Genomic DNA, 15,681 nt, shown 5'->3' with positions numbered 1-15,681 from the left:
TTAGCCAATTTTCATTCAACTGCTTCCTCCTTTTTGCCCATATCTTAATTTAGTGAGAGGACTTTTAAAAGTGCAGTGTCCTTTTACTTCTCCTGATTTGGGTGGCTTGGATTTCTTGGGGTTAGGGTGAAGGGTTTTTTTTGGGGGGGGGGGAGGGGTTGGCAAAGTTCCTGTATTGTTAAAAGTTAAGTTTTTTACTGTTTTAAAAGTATTCAGTGTTTGATTTGTTGCTGCTGTGTTGTGCTGCTGCTGTTACTTTTCTCTTCTGGTTCTTGGGGCAGTGCTGTTTGGCCTAATTTTCATTGTTTAAAAGGCCACTTTTGTCCCCCTTTTCCTGGTTCTGGTTTTAAGGGGGGGGGGTGTTGTTGACTGATTTGGCCTGAGGTTTCTTATTGGTGAAAAGGCCACTTTTTTAACACTTGAGTTGCTTGGCCTTTTCTCCTGTTGTCCCTTTTCCTGGTTTGGGGGTGGGGGTGTTGTTGACTGATTTGGCCTGAGCTTTCTTATTGGTGAAAAGGCCACTTTTTTAACACTTGAGTTGCTTGGCCTTTTGTGATTCTGGTTTTGTTTTGGTTTTTTTAAATTACCTCTGGTTGGTGTGGGGGTTGGCGAGGGTGTGTGTGGGCTGGGTCACTTTCTTGTTTTTATAGAGTGATTTTTGGAAACTGAGTGTGCTCTCGGTTTGGCTAGGGCCACTAAATAGGCTGCCCCACGAATAAGGGTGTTTTTAGGGATTGTGTTTTTTTTAAATTTAAAAAAAAATTAATCCAGTTTAGGGCTTTATCTCCTTTCAAAATTCAAGTAGGCCAGATAGGGGTGATTTAAAAAGATTTTAGGTTTGTCATAAAAGGCAGCGTGACTACTAGGCCACATCAGGCTCCCTTTTAAAGAGACTAGGGTTGCAGCAGTGCATCTGGCTTTCAGCCACTGAAAGCCGGTGCATCCTTAGATTTCCATAGGGTAAACCACAACTTCTCTCAAGTTATAGGGGACACCTGATTTCTAGTTTGCAAGGAAATCAGGTTTGTCCCAGGATCTAGTTAGGAGAAGTTTAACTAGGAGAATATAACAAGGATTGCCTTCATCTCAAGGTAGCCTTTTAAAAACTGTAGCCAGGTAGAGGCAGGGTCACCTAGTCTCCTAAACTTTACTAGACTACTACTACCCCAACCCAAAGAGGGACTGGTTAGGGTAGGGACCAAACAAACAAACAAGTTTTGGTGGGAGGGTTCTTAAAAAGAAGTCAGGGCACCTGTTGGTTCAGGGTACAGTGCAGTGAGTTAGGTTTATAAAAAACCCCACTCTCAGTTCAGGTTCTGTGAGACTGGCCAAGGGTGACATGAGTGACAGGCAGCAGAAGAGGGGCCCTGGAGGCAAGGCCAAGGAGAAGACTACAGGGGTGGAGGGGAGGACCCAGGTCTCCCCCCCACCTGTGCGTGGGGCCACTCCACAGCCACCTACCAGCACTCCGACCTCTGACCGGAGGAGTGTGATGAAGAAGAAGGCCGCCTTGGGCCCGTCATCGAGGCTGCTGATGGGGCGCCCCCAGCAGAGGTGCCATTAGGTGCTGGCACTGCGCAGGGGTCTGCTGCTTGGGCAGTCTCTCCTCCAGCTGATGTCGCTCGGACTCAGCAGCCGGAGGAGGGGCAGCAAGAGCAGCCCTCCTTGGAGATGAGCTTTGGGGACAGTTTTCTGTCCAAAACGATCACCCCAAGGAGGGTGCAGAGTGTCGTGCAGGAGCTGGAGGAAAAGCTGGTTGAGGAGGACCAGCCCCCTTCTTCGGTTCCTTCGGGCACCAGCAGTCTTTCAGGGGATGGCCAGGAGGGGAGGCCACACGGGTGGAGGGGGAAGAGATGGAGACACACGAGGTGCCTCCATCTCCGCCCACTTACCCCCGGTGGCCAGCCCCTCCTGCCACCCCGAGACACAATGTGTCTGCCCGAGCACCTCAAAGGAGGTGGCTCCGGACACCCAACCTGCCAGTCAGTTTGGGCATTTGTTCACCTCCAAAGTATGGAAGCATTTCCAACTTATGAAGGATCCACGCTATGCGCAGTGCAAGCTGTGCAGGGCCCGGATCAGTCATGGGTGGGACCCTGCCTACCTGACTCCGGGGGGGATGCGGAATCACCTGCAGAAGCACCATCCAGGGGTGCTTCTTAAGGGGGAGAAGCAGGCTGGTGCTGTGTTGCCCAGGCGGCCAACAACACCACCCAGCCAGGAGGTCTGTCCCATCGCGACTACCTCCACTCTCCAGGAACATTCCGTGGGAGAACAGGGACACCAGGCATCTCTGCCTGAGATGTTTGGTAAGGTTGGCACCTCTGTGCCAAGAGGGGGAATCAGGCACGGCAGGAGGGTGATCACCTGGAACCTTGCCAGGTCGATCGCCCATGGGCTTCCATTTTCAGTGGTCGAGAATCCTGGGGTGCTAGGGTTGCTCGAGTACCTGGCGCCCTGGTACAAAGTTCCTGCTAGAACCACCTTTAGCAGGACCATTGTGCCAGCTGTTATCAGGGCGACCAGATCTGTGGTGAAGGAGCATTTGTCCCGTACTGCTGGGGGGACTGTTCATTTCACCTCAGATATCTGGAGCTCCCAACATGCATTCGAGGTGTATCTCTCCCTGCAGGGTTGGGGGTGGCAGTAATGACAGGCAGGGTCAGGGCCACTGGGCCAGCTATCGCTGGGTCTTGCTGCACGCCGAAGCAGTCGACGCGCCGCACATGGCGGACACTCTCAGAGCCATCTTCTCACAGCAGTTAGAGGGCTGGGTAGGCAGCGGGGACGTCGCCACGGGCTTCGTGGTGACTGACTGTGGCTCCAACATCAAGGTGGCTGTCCAGCATCAGGGCCTAAACGGCCTTCCTTGCATGGCCCACCTTCTCTACCTCGTGGTTAAGGACGCATTGGGACAGACAAAAAACCAGGATCGTCTGTATCTAGCCGCGACCCATGAGTACCGACTTCTCCTCCAGAAATGTTGGCACATCACGGGTAACTTCTCACGTAGCAATACGGACTCGTATCGGTTGCGTGAGAAACAGACACTGACAGGCGTGCCAGGGCACCGCCTGATCAGTGACATCAGCACATGCTGGAACTCCACCTGTGCCATGCTGGAGCGCATTGTAAAGCAGAGAGCAGCCCTGGATGCCTTTGCTCCGAGACGAGGGTCTTTCGGGATGAGAACTGTCTCACCCAAGAGGATTGGGTGGTCATTTCTCAGACTGTGGAGGTTCTTAGGCCCTTCAAGACCTACACAGAAATGCTCTCATCTGACACGGCGAGCATCGCACTGGTCGTCCCCATGGTCCAGATGGCCCCGTGAGGACCTGGCCTCGTTTCTAGTGCCAGCTCAAAGCCGTGCAGACATTCTTCCAGTGGTGCGCGCCCTGGTTGTTACGCTGCAGGAAGGGCTTTAGGCAAGCTTTCAGACTTTCACCCAGGATAAGGTCTACATGATGGTGAGCATGCTAGATCCGCGCCTTAAGGGCACAGTCGCCGAGCGGGCCAACGAGCTCGATCGCTGGTGAGATGAGCTCTCCCAGAAGGTCGAGCGTTCCAGAGTTACGGCGGGCCCAGTGCCGGTAGTTGAGGAGGAGGGTGGTGGAAGCAGCTCATCTGCCACTTCCGCTGCTGTTGTTCATCCCCAACCTCCCCAGCTAGGCAGTGTTTCCCACCAGACTCACGCCACGAAGAGTGCTGAGGTGACATTCATCGGGCGGGTCGTTGGCCCCTCTAGGAGCAGTAGGGCACCGAGAGCGAAGACGGGTGCTGCGATGGTGAGGGACTATCTTTTTGAGCCCCTCGAGCCGCAGGAAGCGTCTCCTTTGGACTACTGGGTCACGAAGGAGGGGGTCTGGCCGGCCCTCTCCTCCGTGGCCAAGGCGTTCCTCTCATGCCCACCGACGAGCGTGCAGAGCAAGCGCGTCTTTTCACATATTGGCGACATTGTCTGCCCACATCGCAATCGCCTGCAACCCTGGACAGTTGAGCAGTTGGTCTTCCTGAAGGTCAACTTGCCTATGTTCGGCTCCCCGGATGTAGACTTTGAGAGTGAATGAAGTGAGCACCTACTTGTGCCTGCATCCTCTCCTGGCCTGCGCTTGGAAGGTGGTTGCAAAATGCTCCTCCACTAAAAATTGACTAGAGTCCAAAGACAGCCCAAAAACTCACTCACAAATTGATTGGCAGTGCATCCCCCCCCCTCATCCCTCCCCAAACCAAAAGTGAATGCTGGTTTAAAAACTGCAAAGTGATCCAAATTTCTCCAGTCCTCCATCCACACATGCCTAATAATACTGAAAGGGCCATTGCAGCCCCCAACTGTAACCGACAGCACCCCCAGGCTTAGCCAGGATAACCCAGGTTTTTTTTCAGGGAAAGGAGGAAGAAAGAGGGAGGTGCCAGTGATGATGACAGGCAGCCAGCAGCCATACCAATGCTGAGGTCCCTCTAATGGGACAGTGATGCTGGTGTGTTACTGCTGAGCTGAGAGAGAAGGGAAAATCACGTGGACATAGCAAATCTCAAACACAGAGGTAACTACTCTATTAAAATGCAAAGCTAGTTCCCTCCCCCCAATATGCCATTTTTTAAAAAAGAGAGGGGGGGGGTCATCATAACATACATTTTTTTCCATTGTTCCCTTTTGGCCAAGACTTTAGTTCCTACAGAGTCAATAACTATCTTTAAGAAATCCTGGAAGCAGGAGAATGTAAATTTGTGAATAAGAAATCAGTGTAAAAGGATAATGATTTCCCTGTCCTCACAATTCCCTTATCCAGTCAGAAAACAAAAGGAGTGTACTTAGCTAAGGAAGTGTAGATTACTCAAATGAACATTTTTACATACTCTGAACTTCTGTTCAGGAAATTTTCTTCCCATGGGAGTGTGGTGTTAGGAGACCTTCATGAACAGAACCAGGGTTTTTTTTTTAGCAGGAATGCAGTTCTAGCTGGCTTGGTGTCAGGGGGTGTGGCCTAATATGGAAATGAGTTCCTGCTGGGCTTTTTCTACAAACAGAACAGTAACGAAGTGTGCATTTTCGGTGGGAAGGAGAAATCAGCAAAAATCCCAGCCTTCTAATGACACAAGTAATTTCCCTCAACCAGAATAGGTGGTAGGTTACAAGCCAATATTTACTTTTTTTTGGTTTTGTGATGAAAGCAATTCCTGCAGAGGTAGTTTAGATTTCCCTACAATTGCTAAGGACACTGCAGTGATTTGTTTGCTTAATCTATCTATTTTCCCATCCTACTACTTTGCTGTTATATATTCCTGAGATACAACAGTTATGCAAACCATGGTATCTTGCCAGAAATAAACAATAACAAGGTTACACAAGGAATGCTCTGTATAATTTTGTGCAAGAGGTTTGGATTTTCCAGTGTAAACTTTACAATTATATGAAAACAAAATCACATTCCAGATGGGAAAGGTTGTGCTTTGTTTTGCTGTTGTTAGCCGCCCTGAGCCTGCTTGGCGGGGGAGGGCGGGATATAAATAAAATTTTACTTTACTTTACTTTTACTTTGGAACACTGGTAAATTTTTTTTGCAAATTTCTGTTCAGATTTCCATCATCATTATATGCTGTATTTTAAGTTCTATCATCAGTTGCTAAGATAAAGACCTTTGCAATTACATCAAGACCAGGAACTTGTCCAAAAACATGTTAGAGTTAGCATATGTAATCTAATACTGTATGATATAATTCAATACGTTCCACATCTCTGGAAACATGAATACTCTTTAAATGACATAGAATTGCTTGGTTAGGGACTGAGTTTGCAAAATGGTTTCGCTGTTTATATGAGGTTTACTTTTGATTACATCTAGTTGCACAACAGTGCTGAATAATTAGATAATTGACCTTCAATATTATTTTTAACATACATATCTGAAGATTATTATTTTTTTAAAAATCTCACAAAAAGAACTGAGCTTCTTAATTGTGAAGGTTTTAACTTTGTTTTGTACACCTATATCAAGTCACTGCATAAAATAAAAATAAATGCAGCAGGTCTGGTCATTGAAAAGTTAGTTTTGCAAAAGAACACTACAATTTCTGTACATTCTGCATGCACTCTTGTATTTACTACATTTTCTACAATCGGGCCCTGAGCCCGTTTGGAGATAGTGAAATAAAAATCCAATCAATCAATCAAAGCCTCAAAGAAAGTGACTTGTTAAATGTAGAGCAAACAGAACAAACTTCATGTAATTCTGAAATACTTTTTGAGAAACCCAGCAATCTTCTCCAGACAGATACCACAGGATCATGGTTCTGAAAGCCTATGAGAAGTCAAAGAGAATTAGCAGGTACACACATGAAGCTGCCTTATACTGACTCAGACCAGACTCAAGGTCAATGTTATCAGACTGTCAGCAGCTCTCCATGATCTCATATCACTTAGAGCCTGTTTCTCTTAACTGCAGATATTAGAGACTGAACCTAGGATGCTGCGCATGGCAAGCAGATGCTCTACCACTGAACCACAGCCCTCCCCTGCCACTTTACTGGCAATGAACCTAAATAAGAAGACCAAAGCTGTTCTTATTGCAAGCTAGGGCTGAATCTGCCCTGAACCCGTTTGGAGATGGTGGAATAAAAATCCAGTCAATCAGAATTGAAACAGGTCTACAAAATCTGCCTTCTCCACATCAAGCTGCCTGCTGGAGCACTTTGCCAAGAATGGGAAGTTGGCCACTTTCTGCAGGAGGGTTTGCACAACCACGTCTTTCAAAGTGGCTGGAATTACAATGTGCCTGTACATTTGTTCAAGTCTAAATCTTCAGCTGCTGAGGATAAAAGCCCCAAGACGAATGCAGACCCTCGCTACCACTAAGTTGCTCACATTTGTGGAAATCTCAGGGGCCAGCACACCTGGAGTGCAATGGATGAGCTTCATCCTATGAAAACCTCCTTTATGATCAAGGTGTCTCCCCTGCCAGATTTCCAGTTTGGGCAGGGCAGCAGTGTCACTGTGAGCTCTGTGAAGAATTCCTTCTTTTAATTATTTTTAATTTTTAGTTGGTTTTATTTTCTGGTTTTATTTTCAGGGTCACTGACTTGTGATCTGGTTTACTGAGAGTAGCTTGCTTTTGGCAGCCTCATTTTTTTTCTTCTGTCAGAGGTCATCTTTTTGAAGACATGGACCTTAGCTTTAGCTTAATTTAAAAGGTAAAGGTGGTTCCCTGGGCAAGCACCAGTCGCTTCAAACTCTGGAGGTATGTCACATCACAAAGTTTTCACAGCAGACTTTTACGGGATGGTTTGCCATTGCCTTCCCCAGTCATCTACACTTTACCCCCAGCAAGCTGGGTACTAATTTTACCGACTTTGGAAGGATGGGAGGCTGAGTCAACTTAGAGCTGGCTACCTGAACCCAGCTTCCGCTGGGATCGAACTCAGGTCTTGAGCAGAGCTTGGACTGCAGTACTGCAGCTTACCACTCTGCATTATATATCATTTTATTATCTTTTTTCTCCCCCCCCCCCATTCTGTTACATTTGCCTTGATAAATTAACAATTTGCTCTCACATGTGTACCTGTATTTGTATTAACCTTCTTTTCTTTCTCTTTTCGGTGTTACTAATTAATTGAACTAATTTAAAATGTCTAGGAAAAGAAGCTACCCTTCGGAGGACTCTCTCATGCTAATCTTCAAAGCAAAAGAAACTTGATTACTTCTTTAAATTTAATATTAAGTACTGAGGATCCCCTATTTATGGAAGGGGAGGGCAATTTGGCATGATTTATTAGAGAAATTATTCCCTATCTGAGGGGTGTCAAACATATGGCCTGAGGGACACAACGAGTCCACCCAGGGCTTTGATCAGGATCATGGCTCTTTTCTCCTCCTCCTGTCCTCACCCTTTGAAGCTCCCAGCTCCTTCTGCATTGTCTTTGCCTGCTTCAACATGAAGCTCCTGTGGGCTTGCAAAGCTGCTGCAAAGAAAATGTGGAATAAAATTTCCATTAAGGTTTCTGCGCCCAGATAGACTATTCTGAAAGTAGTCTATCTGGGCCTAGAGACCTTAATGGAAAATCCATTCCACATCTTCCTTGCAACTTTGTCTGTGCTGCAATGTATTTTCAGTGGAGTGGAGCGGAGCTCAAGTAGTTTCTCCTTCCAGTGTTTGTATGGCCAGCTGAAATTCCTTGCAAATAAAGGGTTGATACATTCAGCCAACTTGTCTCTGCTGAATGGGCCTGAAAACTGGTGCCATCTCAGTGCTGTAGGACCTGCCGGACCCAGAAAATAGGCCATGTTTGTGAGACAGAATTTGCCATTTTAGTCTCTATTATTATTCTGTAATTTTATATTTTATATATTTTAATTTTTTAACTGTTGATTGTCTTTTTTGATGTAACCTGCACTAAGCCTGTTCTATGGGAAGGGTGGGCTAAAGATTGAATAAAATAAATACATGAATGAATAAACAGTGAGTACTCTAACCTGGGAACCCACAGTCAAAGGGGGATATTACACTGGAGAGCCATTGCTGATCTAAGTAGACCCAGGGCAGGGGAGGGAGAAGCTTGCAATGCCTTGCCATTTCATTTTTTCCCAAGCTGAGAGCATTATCTTTTTTTAGTTTTCTGCTGTGATCCTTGTGCTTTTTTATGTTTTATTTTTAAAATTGCGTTGCCAAATTTCACTCTTCTCCCATCTTTCAATTTTAAACAAAAAATTGCAAGAATTTTAAGCATGTTTGTAATTTTAAGTAAAAAAAAATATCTTTGCGTTTCTCTGTATTCTTTATAAAGTTTATCTCTCTGCTACCAGGCATTACATTTTATGACATGTATGGCCTGGCCCCACAAAGTCCCATTTATGTCATATCTGGCCCCTGTAACAAATGAAGTCAACACCCCTGCCCTATCTGATGCTAGACAGTGATCCAAATATAACAATATTGGTTGCTACAATCCTGTCTATCGTATTTTCCTTTAGAAGCTAATTGACTATTCTTTTAGTCATTGCTCAAGATCTATTAATCAGAAAAGCTCTGAAAAGGGAGGGAGGGAGGGCAGGCAGGCAGGCAAGCCGGTCTCAAGGCTTTAGATTAGACTCCTGTAATAACTCTAGATGGGGCTCTCCCTAAAGACAATTTGAAAACTTCAGCTGGTTCACAAGGCTGCAACAAAAACTTATACACTAACAATAATTATATAAAGCCAGAATAATTCAAACTACATTGGCTGCCAATTTGTTTCAGAGCCCAATGCAAGGTTCTGGTATTGACCACTAAGGCCCTAAATGATTTAGGGACCTCTGTAACGGAAGGTCTTCCTTCAACTATGCCAGCCTGTCTAAGCACTGAGATCTCTGAATCCTCTCCAGCAGGAATCACCAGTACGGGAGGCAAAGCTGGCCAGGTTCCAGAGGATCTTTCCAGCAGGTGCCCTGAGATTTTTTTAAGAGCCTCCATTTGAAGTGGGACTGACACTGTGCCTTCTGAAAGGTGGCAAATATGTTTATTTTCCAGAAGGTATCTGAGTTGTTCTAGAGTGATGATAACACAGTTCTACCTATTCTTTGGATGAAACTTTTAAAGTTTTAATATGAATGTATGTATTTTATTATTTTATTTATAGTGCATTAACTTTGATATAACATTATTATTTATTATTAATAACATTAAAAGCAACAGATCTGATTATGGATGTTATTAAACCTTGAAATTTATTCTACTCATCAGTTGAAACTCTGCTATATGGAGAGACAAGTCAAACTTGGAAAAAAGCTAGAGGTGTCCTCCAAGATTAACTGCAGCCAATGCAATAGCTGAGGAGAAGGTGAAATCAAGTTGCTCTCCAGGATGCAGTGGGAATGCTGGTCATATGTACCAGGTACTTTGACAGCAAGAAATGAACACTGCTATTTGACTTTCTTCTTCTTGCTTTTCAAAGAGATCTTTCAGGTGACTTCTCAACTCCATAATCTTCTGAAATAAAGATGCAACATCCAGCTGGACTATAATATTGTTTGCCAAATTAGGTTTGTTCCAGATTCTGACTTTGAAGGCTGAAAGAGCCAATGTGATTGCCTGCGCTTCAGCTCATGTAGGCTTGAATTTGAGCCAAAGAGTCTCATGTCAAAAGATCTTGGCTCACTGCTGCTTCTCTTTCCCAGCAACCGAGGGTGGGGGATAAAAAATCAAAAGCAGTGCTGAGTTGACAGTTGCTTCAAGACACTTGGTGTTAACTGTGGTGTAGGGGTGAACATGATACCTCTGATATGACAGTCTTCACTTTACAGCTGTTTGTCTGATTTTCTGGAGAGTATGCAAGATGAGACAAAGGACACCAAACCAAACCGTGTGAAGTGTGCCTCAGCTACTTGTTCCTACAGTGCTCTGTTTCATTGAATGGGGAAGGTGAAAGTCTCAAAGGAATGAGTCAAGAAAATCTGCTCCTGGCCCTGACCTGGATAGCCCAGGCAAGACTGATCTCATCAGATCTTGGAAACTAAGCAGGGTTGACTCTGGCATGTACTTGGATGAGAGACCTCCTTGGAATACCAGGAGGCAGGCTTTATTCAGCTACCTTCCTGAATACCCTCCAGGCCCCCAGTAGGGGTCAGTCACTAGAGGTTGCCATGACTTCCAGGTGCACCCACACACATGCAACCACAAAGACAAAAATACCTCCCCTCAAAAAGAAAAGAAAATCCATTACTGCATTGGATTAACAGGGGATCACAAACAGAAAGCCACATAACTAGAAGCTTTCAAGACTATTTCCTCAAAATCTTCCTTTTTAGTATCTCCCTGGCCTCAACCCTTTAGAAGAGGAAGGAAAAGTTAGGAGTACAAGTAATTAAAACAAAAACCTCGGCTGAAGAGGTTTACAAAAACCTTATTTCCTGTAAAAAGAAAAAAAGGGCAGGTATAAGAGAATGTGATTAGTCGATTAGTGTCAGAAGATCATAGCTATTTTCCAATCAGAAAGCAACACTAAAACAGATGTAAAGACATCTGGACACCTGCAAAAGAACATGGTAAATCTGTGAACGGTTGAAGCCACTTCAAATGGCAGATGGGAGCTCATATGACTGAATGCTCCTACACAGAATAACCCTACCACAAAGAACACTAGGTTTTACCGATAAAGATTCTAGCCATGGAATCTCAAAACAAATATTTATACACAGACATCTATTAGACAAAGAAATGTTCCATTTAGTTGTGCAAGTTTCCACTTGCAACCAGAAGTGGTACAGTCTAGACACAATTTTAGCACCTCAGTGAGGTCATAGTAACACAGTATTGTTGCATTCCGTAATATTCTAGAATAGATTAAGGGCATACCTTAGTCGATTAGTGTAGGTATCCACACATGTCTTCATTTTAGCCAACAGAGTACCAACGGAAGCTTGAGATTCCAACTGCTCTTCTTCCTCTTCTCCATTTTCCCCAGATAAAGGCAGCAACAGTGGCACCATGGATGTGCATGAGGCAATAGCACGAAGAAGCTCTAACAGAGCTCTGTAGAGAGGGACATGTCTGGCCATATCCAAAACTATGCAAAAAAGAAAAAGAAAGAAGCTTTATTCATTTAGAGCTAGCTACCCAAAAGAGATCCTTATGTAGTAGGCAGAATTATGTTTGAACAATGTGAAGGTTAGATGATACTACATTCTCATAGAGAAATTGTGTGGTTTTGTACTTTGTGAAAAAAGGCACTTTTTAACTCACTTGAATATCTTGGTTTGTCTCTTTGTCATACTTTCTTGGTTTTTTAGAGGGAAAGGGAAAAGGGGAAAATAGGGAAAAAATTAAGTCATTTCTTCCCCTGTGCAAGCACCAGTCGTTTCCGACTCTGGAGTGACGTTGCTTTCACAACATTTCTTAGACTATGACTATTAGGCAGATGCAACTATTCAAACTTGTAAAGAAAGCCATGGAGGATTACCAAATGTACAAACGTAAGAACAAGGAAACCTAATTAAGAGAAGCATACCCAAGATGGATAAATTTGTAACTCAAGGATATAATACTGCTGTGGCTCAAATGGCTGATGGCATTACAGGTTGCATTAAAAAAACCTACTATGGTATACAACTGTGGTATTTCACTCACTGCTAACAAGACCTTACTTAGAACACAGTGTGAAGTTTTGAAGATGCTGGCATGTCACTGTGGATTTAAGGAATAGCAGTTGGGATGATCTAGAAGCCACACAATATGAAGCATGCCTTAAAGAACTTGGAAAGTAGGGAGAAAACATAGTTAAAAGAAGTTTCCAAGAGAAGGTTGCATGGGCGACTCAAAAGGATCCTTGTTGGATTCTTTTTAACCCGTTCTAGAAACAAAATTCAGGGTTTTTTAGACCTAGGATATAAACATACTATGCATTTGAACACTAATGACAAAATCATGCGACAGACCAAGGTAAAATCAAATCATGGCATTCTTAATAGTTGTCACTCTTAACAGGCACCTGAACATTCAGTTCGGAAGTTCTGTCGATTGACCTGAAGCATGAAGTGTGAACTGTCCTTAACTGAACAGCTGTACATATGCTGTTAATTGTGCTGAAGAGCTGGTTAACTCTAAATAATATCTATATATTTTGTTGGAGTACAGAACTTAAACTTACAGTTTTACAATATTTTAAATAATATGGAGGGAGGGGGGGTTCCCCAGCAAGGGAATGAGGTGCTCGTTAGAAAGGAAACAAAATTATACATATATTTATTTTAAGATCAGAAAGGGAAAGTATTAATAGATCCCATTCACACACACTTATTTCTCATTGTAAGTCCAGCAGTCTTTCATCTGTCTTTGTAACACTCATCTTCACACAAATGGATATTAGCTTTGATTACAAAATCTTTAAAGGAAAACTATTTTATCAGTATCTACACATACATGCATTCTTATATAAAATAAAATAGAAATGGGAAGGAGTTCGTGAAGGCTTAAAATCAAATGTGAAGCACTATTAATTACATATTTTTGAACTGCAGATAGTTTTAAGAAAACAGCCACAGGTATTTTGAATGGATCACTAAAAACATTTCAATGTCATTTCAGTTACAATATATACCATTAAATAACCCTCCTAAATATTTTAATACTCAGAAATGTTTCACGGCTGACTCCTTTGTCCCTAGGACATGCTATTTTTAACAACATTGCAGAGACAGACGCTGCTCTAATTCAAAATATTTAAAGGTGACTGAGTTCATAACACGTTTCTGCCCTTCTTATCAATAGGAAAGCCCAATAACTTGCATTTTTAAGGGAAGCAAAATCCCACAGGAGCCCTTTAGTATTTTATACTTGGCACATTTCACCCATGGAGCTTATATACAGCTAGCAGCTCTGCAGATTCCATTGTATATTACTAACCCTTTAATTCACAAAGGATAACATATCATGTCAATGCCTACGTTAGCTCATCCATTACATCCAGACTAGTGTCAAAGCATGCAATCATAATTGTGCTACAGGCTTAAGCAACATGACTGAACACAAGTGAGAACACATTAAAGTGCCTACTCCTTGGATGCTAAGCAAGGTTGGCCCTGGCTAGTATTTGGATGGGAGACCTCCAAGAAATACTAGGGCTGTGATGTAGAGGCAGTCAAACCACCTCTCAACATCACTTGCTTTGAAAACTCTACAGGGTTGCTATAAGTCAGCTATGACTTGACTGCACTTCTCACCACCAGTAGAGTGGTAGTCATAGCAGCCAAACAAGCTTCTCTGGCACCACTGCTTCAGTGCAAAATTTCCAAACACTGACTGTAATCTGCTATGCGTCTGTTCTGGGGAGGGCGGAATATAAATTCAAATAAATTAATTAATTAACAAAGGCTGTGCTATAAACATGCCTATCAGTGTTTTCAGAGTAAAGGAATGTTTCTCTCCAATCTCTCTTACATCTGCAAATTACAGCCAATCAGATATCAAAGTGCTGTATTTGGCTACTAAGAAATGAAGCATTTGCCTTAGTAAAAGGGTGGTCATTTTATTCCCTTCGTGGAACTTTCTCCCATCCAATGAAGAACATTTTTACCCTCTTTCAGAGAGGCCTAAGAAGGAAAAAATTAAGGGGGAGCAGTAGAGAATGGTTTTACAACAGATGAAAAGTGTTTACCCAAATATCTTCCCTGTTTTGGCTCAGTTCTAGTGTTGACACACTAGTGGTTCAACATCACACAAATTTCGCAATTTGCTGATAAGACTTTAGATAGTGATAGAGCAGCAATTCATTTCAAGAAATTCTCTGAACTTGATAGTTACAGAAGAGTTTCAGAGGAAGCTAAATCTGTCAAAAGCTTTTTGTGTCAAATAGTTTAGGTTAAAGTCAGACAGAAAGATTACTTAATAAACTGGTGAGCACTTCGTTGAAGGATCCCAATGTCAACATTTCTCCAGATTTAATGAAAATAATCTAACTCATTCTTGATTATTCCAAACAAAAATGATATAGGATACATTTGTTCTTCCCCCAATACATTTGCACTGCCATTTTTAAAATTAACACATTGTAAGGATTACATTTTAAACACACACTAGAAAGAAATGTAAAGGCTGATGACTAATTCCATTTGTTCACACTAAAACACCCCAAACAATGTACAGACCTCTCAGAAAAGAGAGTTTATTTATTTAATAGGCTTACATTCTGCCCTTTCCTATAACAGGCTCAGGGCAGATCACAACATGAACTGAACAATAAAAACCTACAATTTAAATTTAAAAATAATACAATAAAATTTGTAAACCAAAGACAACAGAATAATAGAATGAATTAAGGTGCATCACGGGCGGAAAGGGAGCATTTCACAGAATACAGCAGTTTTTGGCCCAAGAAGTGATGGTGATAAAATACAGCACCACAAGGCTGTAAAGCATGATGTCACAACAAGGGAGGCCAACTGATGGAATAGTTGCTGGAATAGGATTAGTAGTTGAGATACACAAGGATTATTATATAGCTGTTCTATTACCAACGTCATTAGATTTAAAGGAAATGGAACAATAGAAAGCAAAAGATGCATTGACCCTGATAAACCAGAGCACGTTTGATGGCTAAACTATTTTGCTTGCAGAGTAATGACTTCTTATGTTTGGTATCCAATCTGCACATGGGGAGCCATCTTTTGTGCTTCATGGACTGCCGCTCACTTCTGACATTTCCAGAAAGATTTTAAAGTTTATACTAGAAAGGAAAAGCAAGGAGACTCTGTGCACACAGTATAGTGTGTACGCTTTGAATCCTGGCAACATGTTTTCAAAGCTATACATTTGTCTCCCTGTTTGATGAAAATAGTTACAGCAAATTTATAGGACAGCTGTAATTATACATTACGTCTTCTAGAAATTTTGTCCTGAGAGGATTTAAAGTAAAGCAACTTTGTCTCTTTGCTGATGCTCTACCTGTGATCACCATAAAACACCTTTATTTGGCACTCTAATTTTTGTCTTTATTTACTTTGTATGTCCTTGAAGTTCTTAAAAAAGAAAAAAGCATATTGCACTGCCAGAATACTGTGTGCTTTTCCATGCCCTTTGAAAGTAGATAAGCTACTTTAAACTTTTTCATTCTATTTGCATGTGATTTATGACACTTTTAAAATTACATGAGACTCTTCATATCTAAGATACTGTTTCTGGTTGAATCATTATTGCTAAATGACAGGTTTCTAAGATA

General features: G+C 42.8%; 1 protein-coding gene across 2 annotated transcripts in view; it reads right to left on the bottom strand.

Moving 5' to 3' along the window:
* BIRC6 (baculoviral IAP repeat containing 6) overlaps nucleotides 1–15,681 on the bottom strand; it is a 224,539-nt gene that overhangs the window by 28,464 nt on the left and 180,394 nt on the right. For both annotated transcript variants that reach the window (XM_060244345.1, XM_060244352.1), the window contains exon 66: nucleotides 11,325–11,535. In XM_060244345.1, the coding sequence (XP_060100328.1) occupies nucleotides 11,325–11,535 (211 nt within the window). The remainder of the gene's footprint in view (nucleotides 1–11,324; nucleotides 11,536–15,681) is intronic.

The sequence above is a fragment of the Heteronotia binoei genome, chromosome 1 (assembly GCF_032191835.1).
Source record: "Heteronotia binoei isolate CCM8104 ecotype False Entrance Well chromosome 1, APGP_CSIRO_Hbin_v1, whole genome shotgun sequence".
NCBI lineage: Eukaryota > Metazoa > Chordata > Lepidosauria > Squamata > Gekkonidae > Heteronotia > Heteronotia binoei.
Note: the sequence above shows the minus strand (reverse complement) of the source record. Positions and strands in the feature narration are given on the sequence as shown.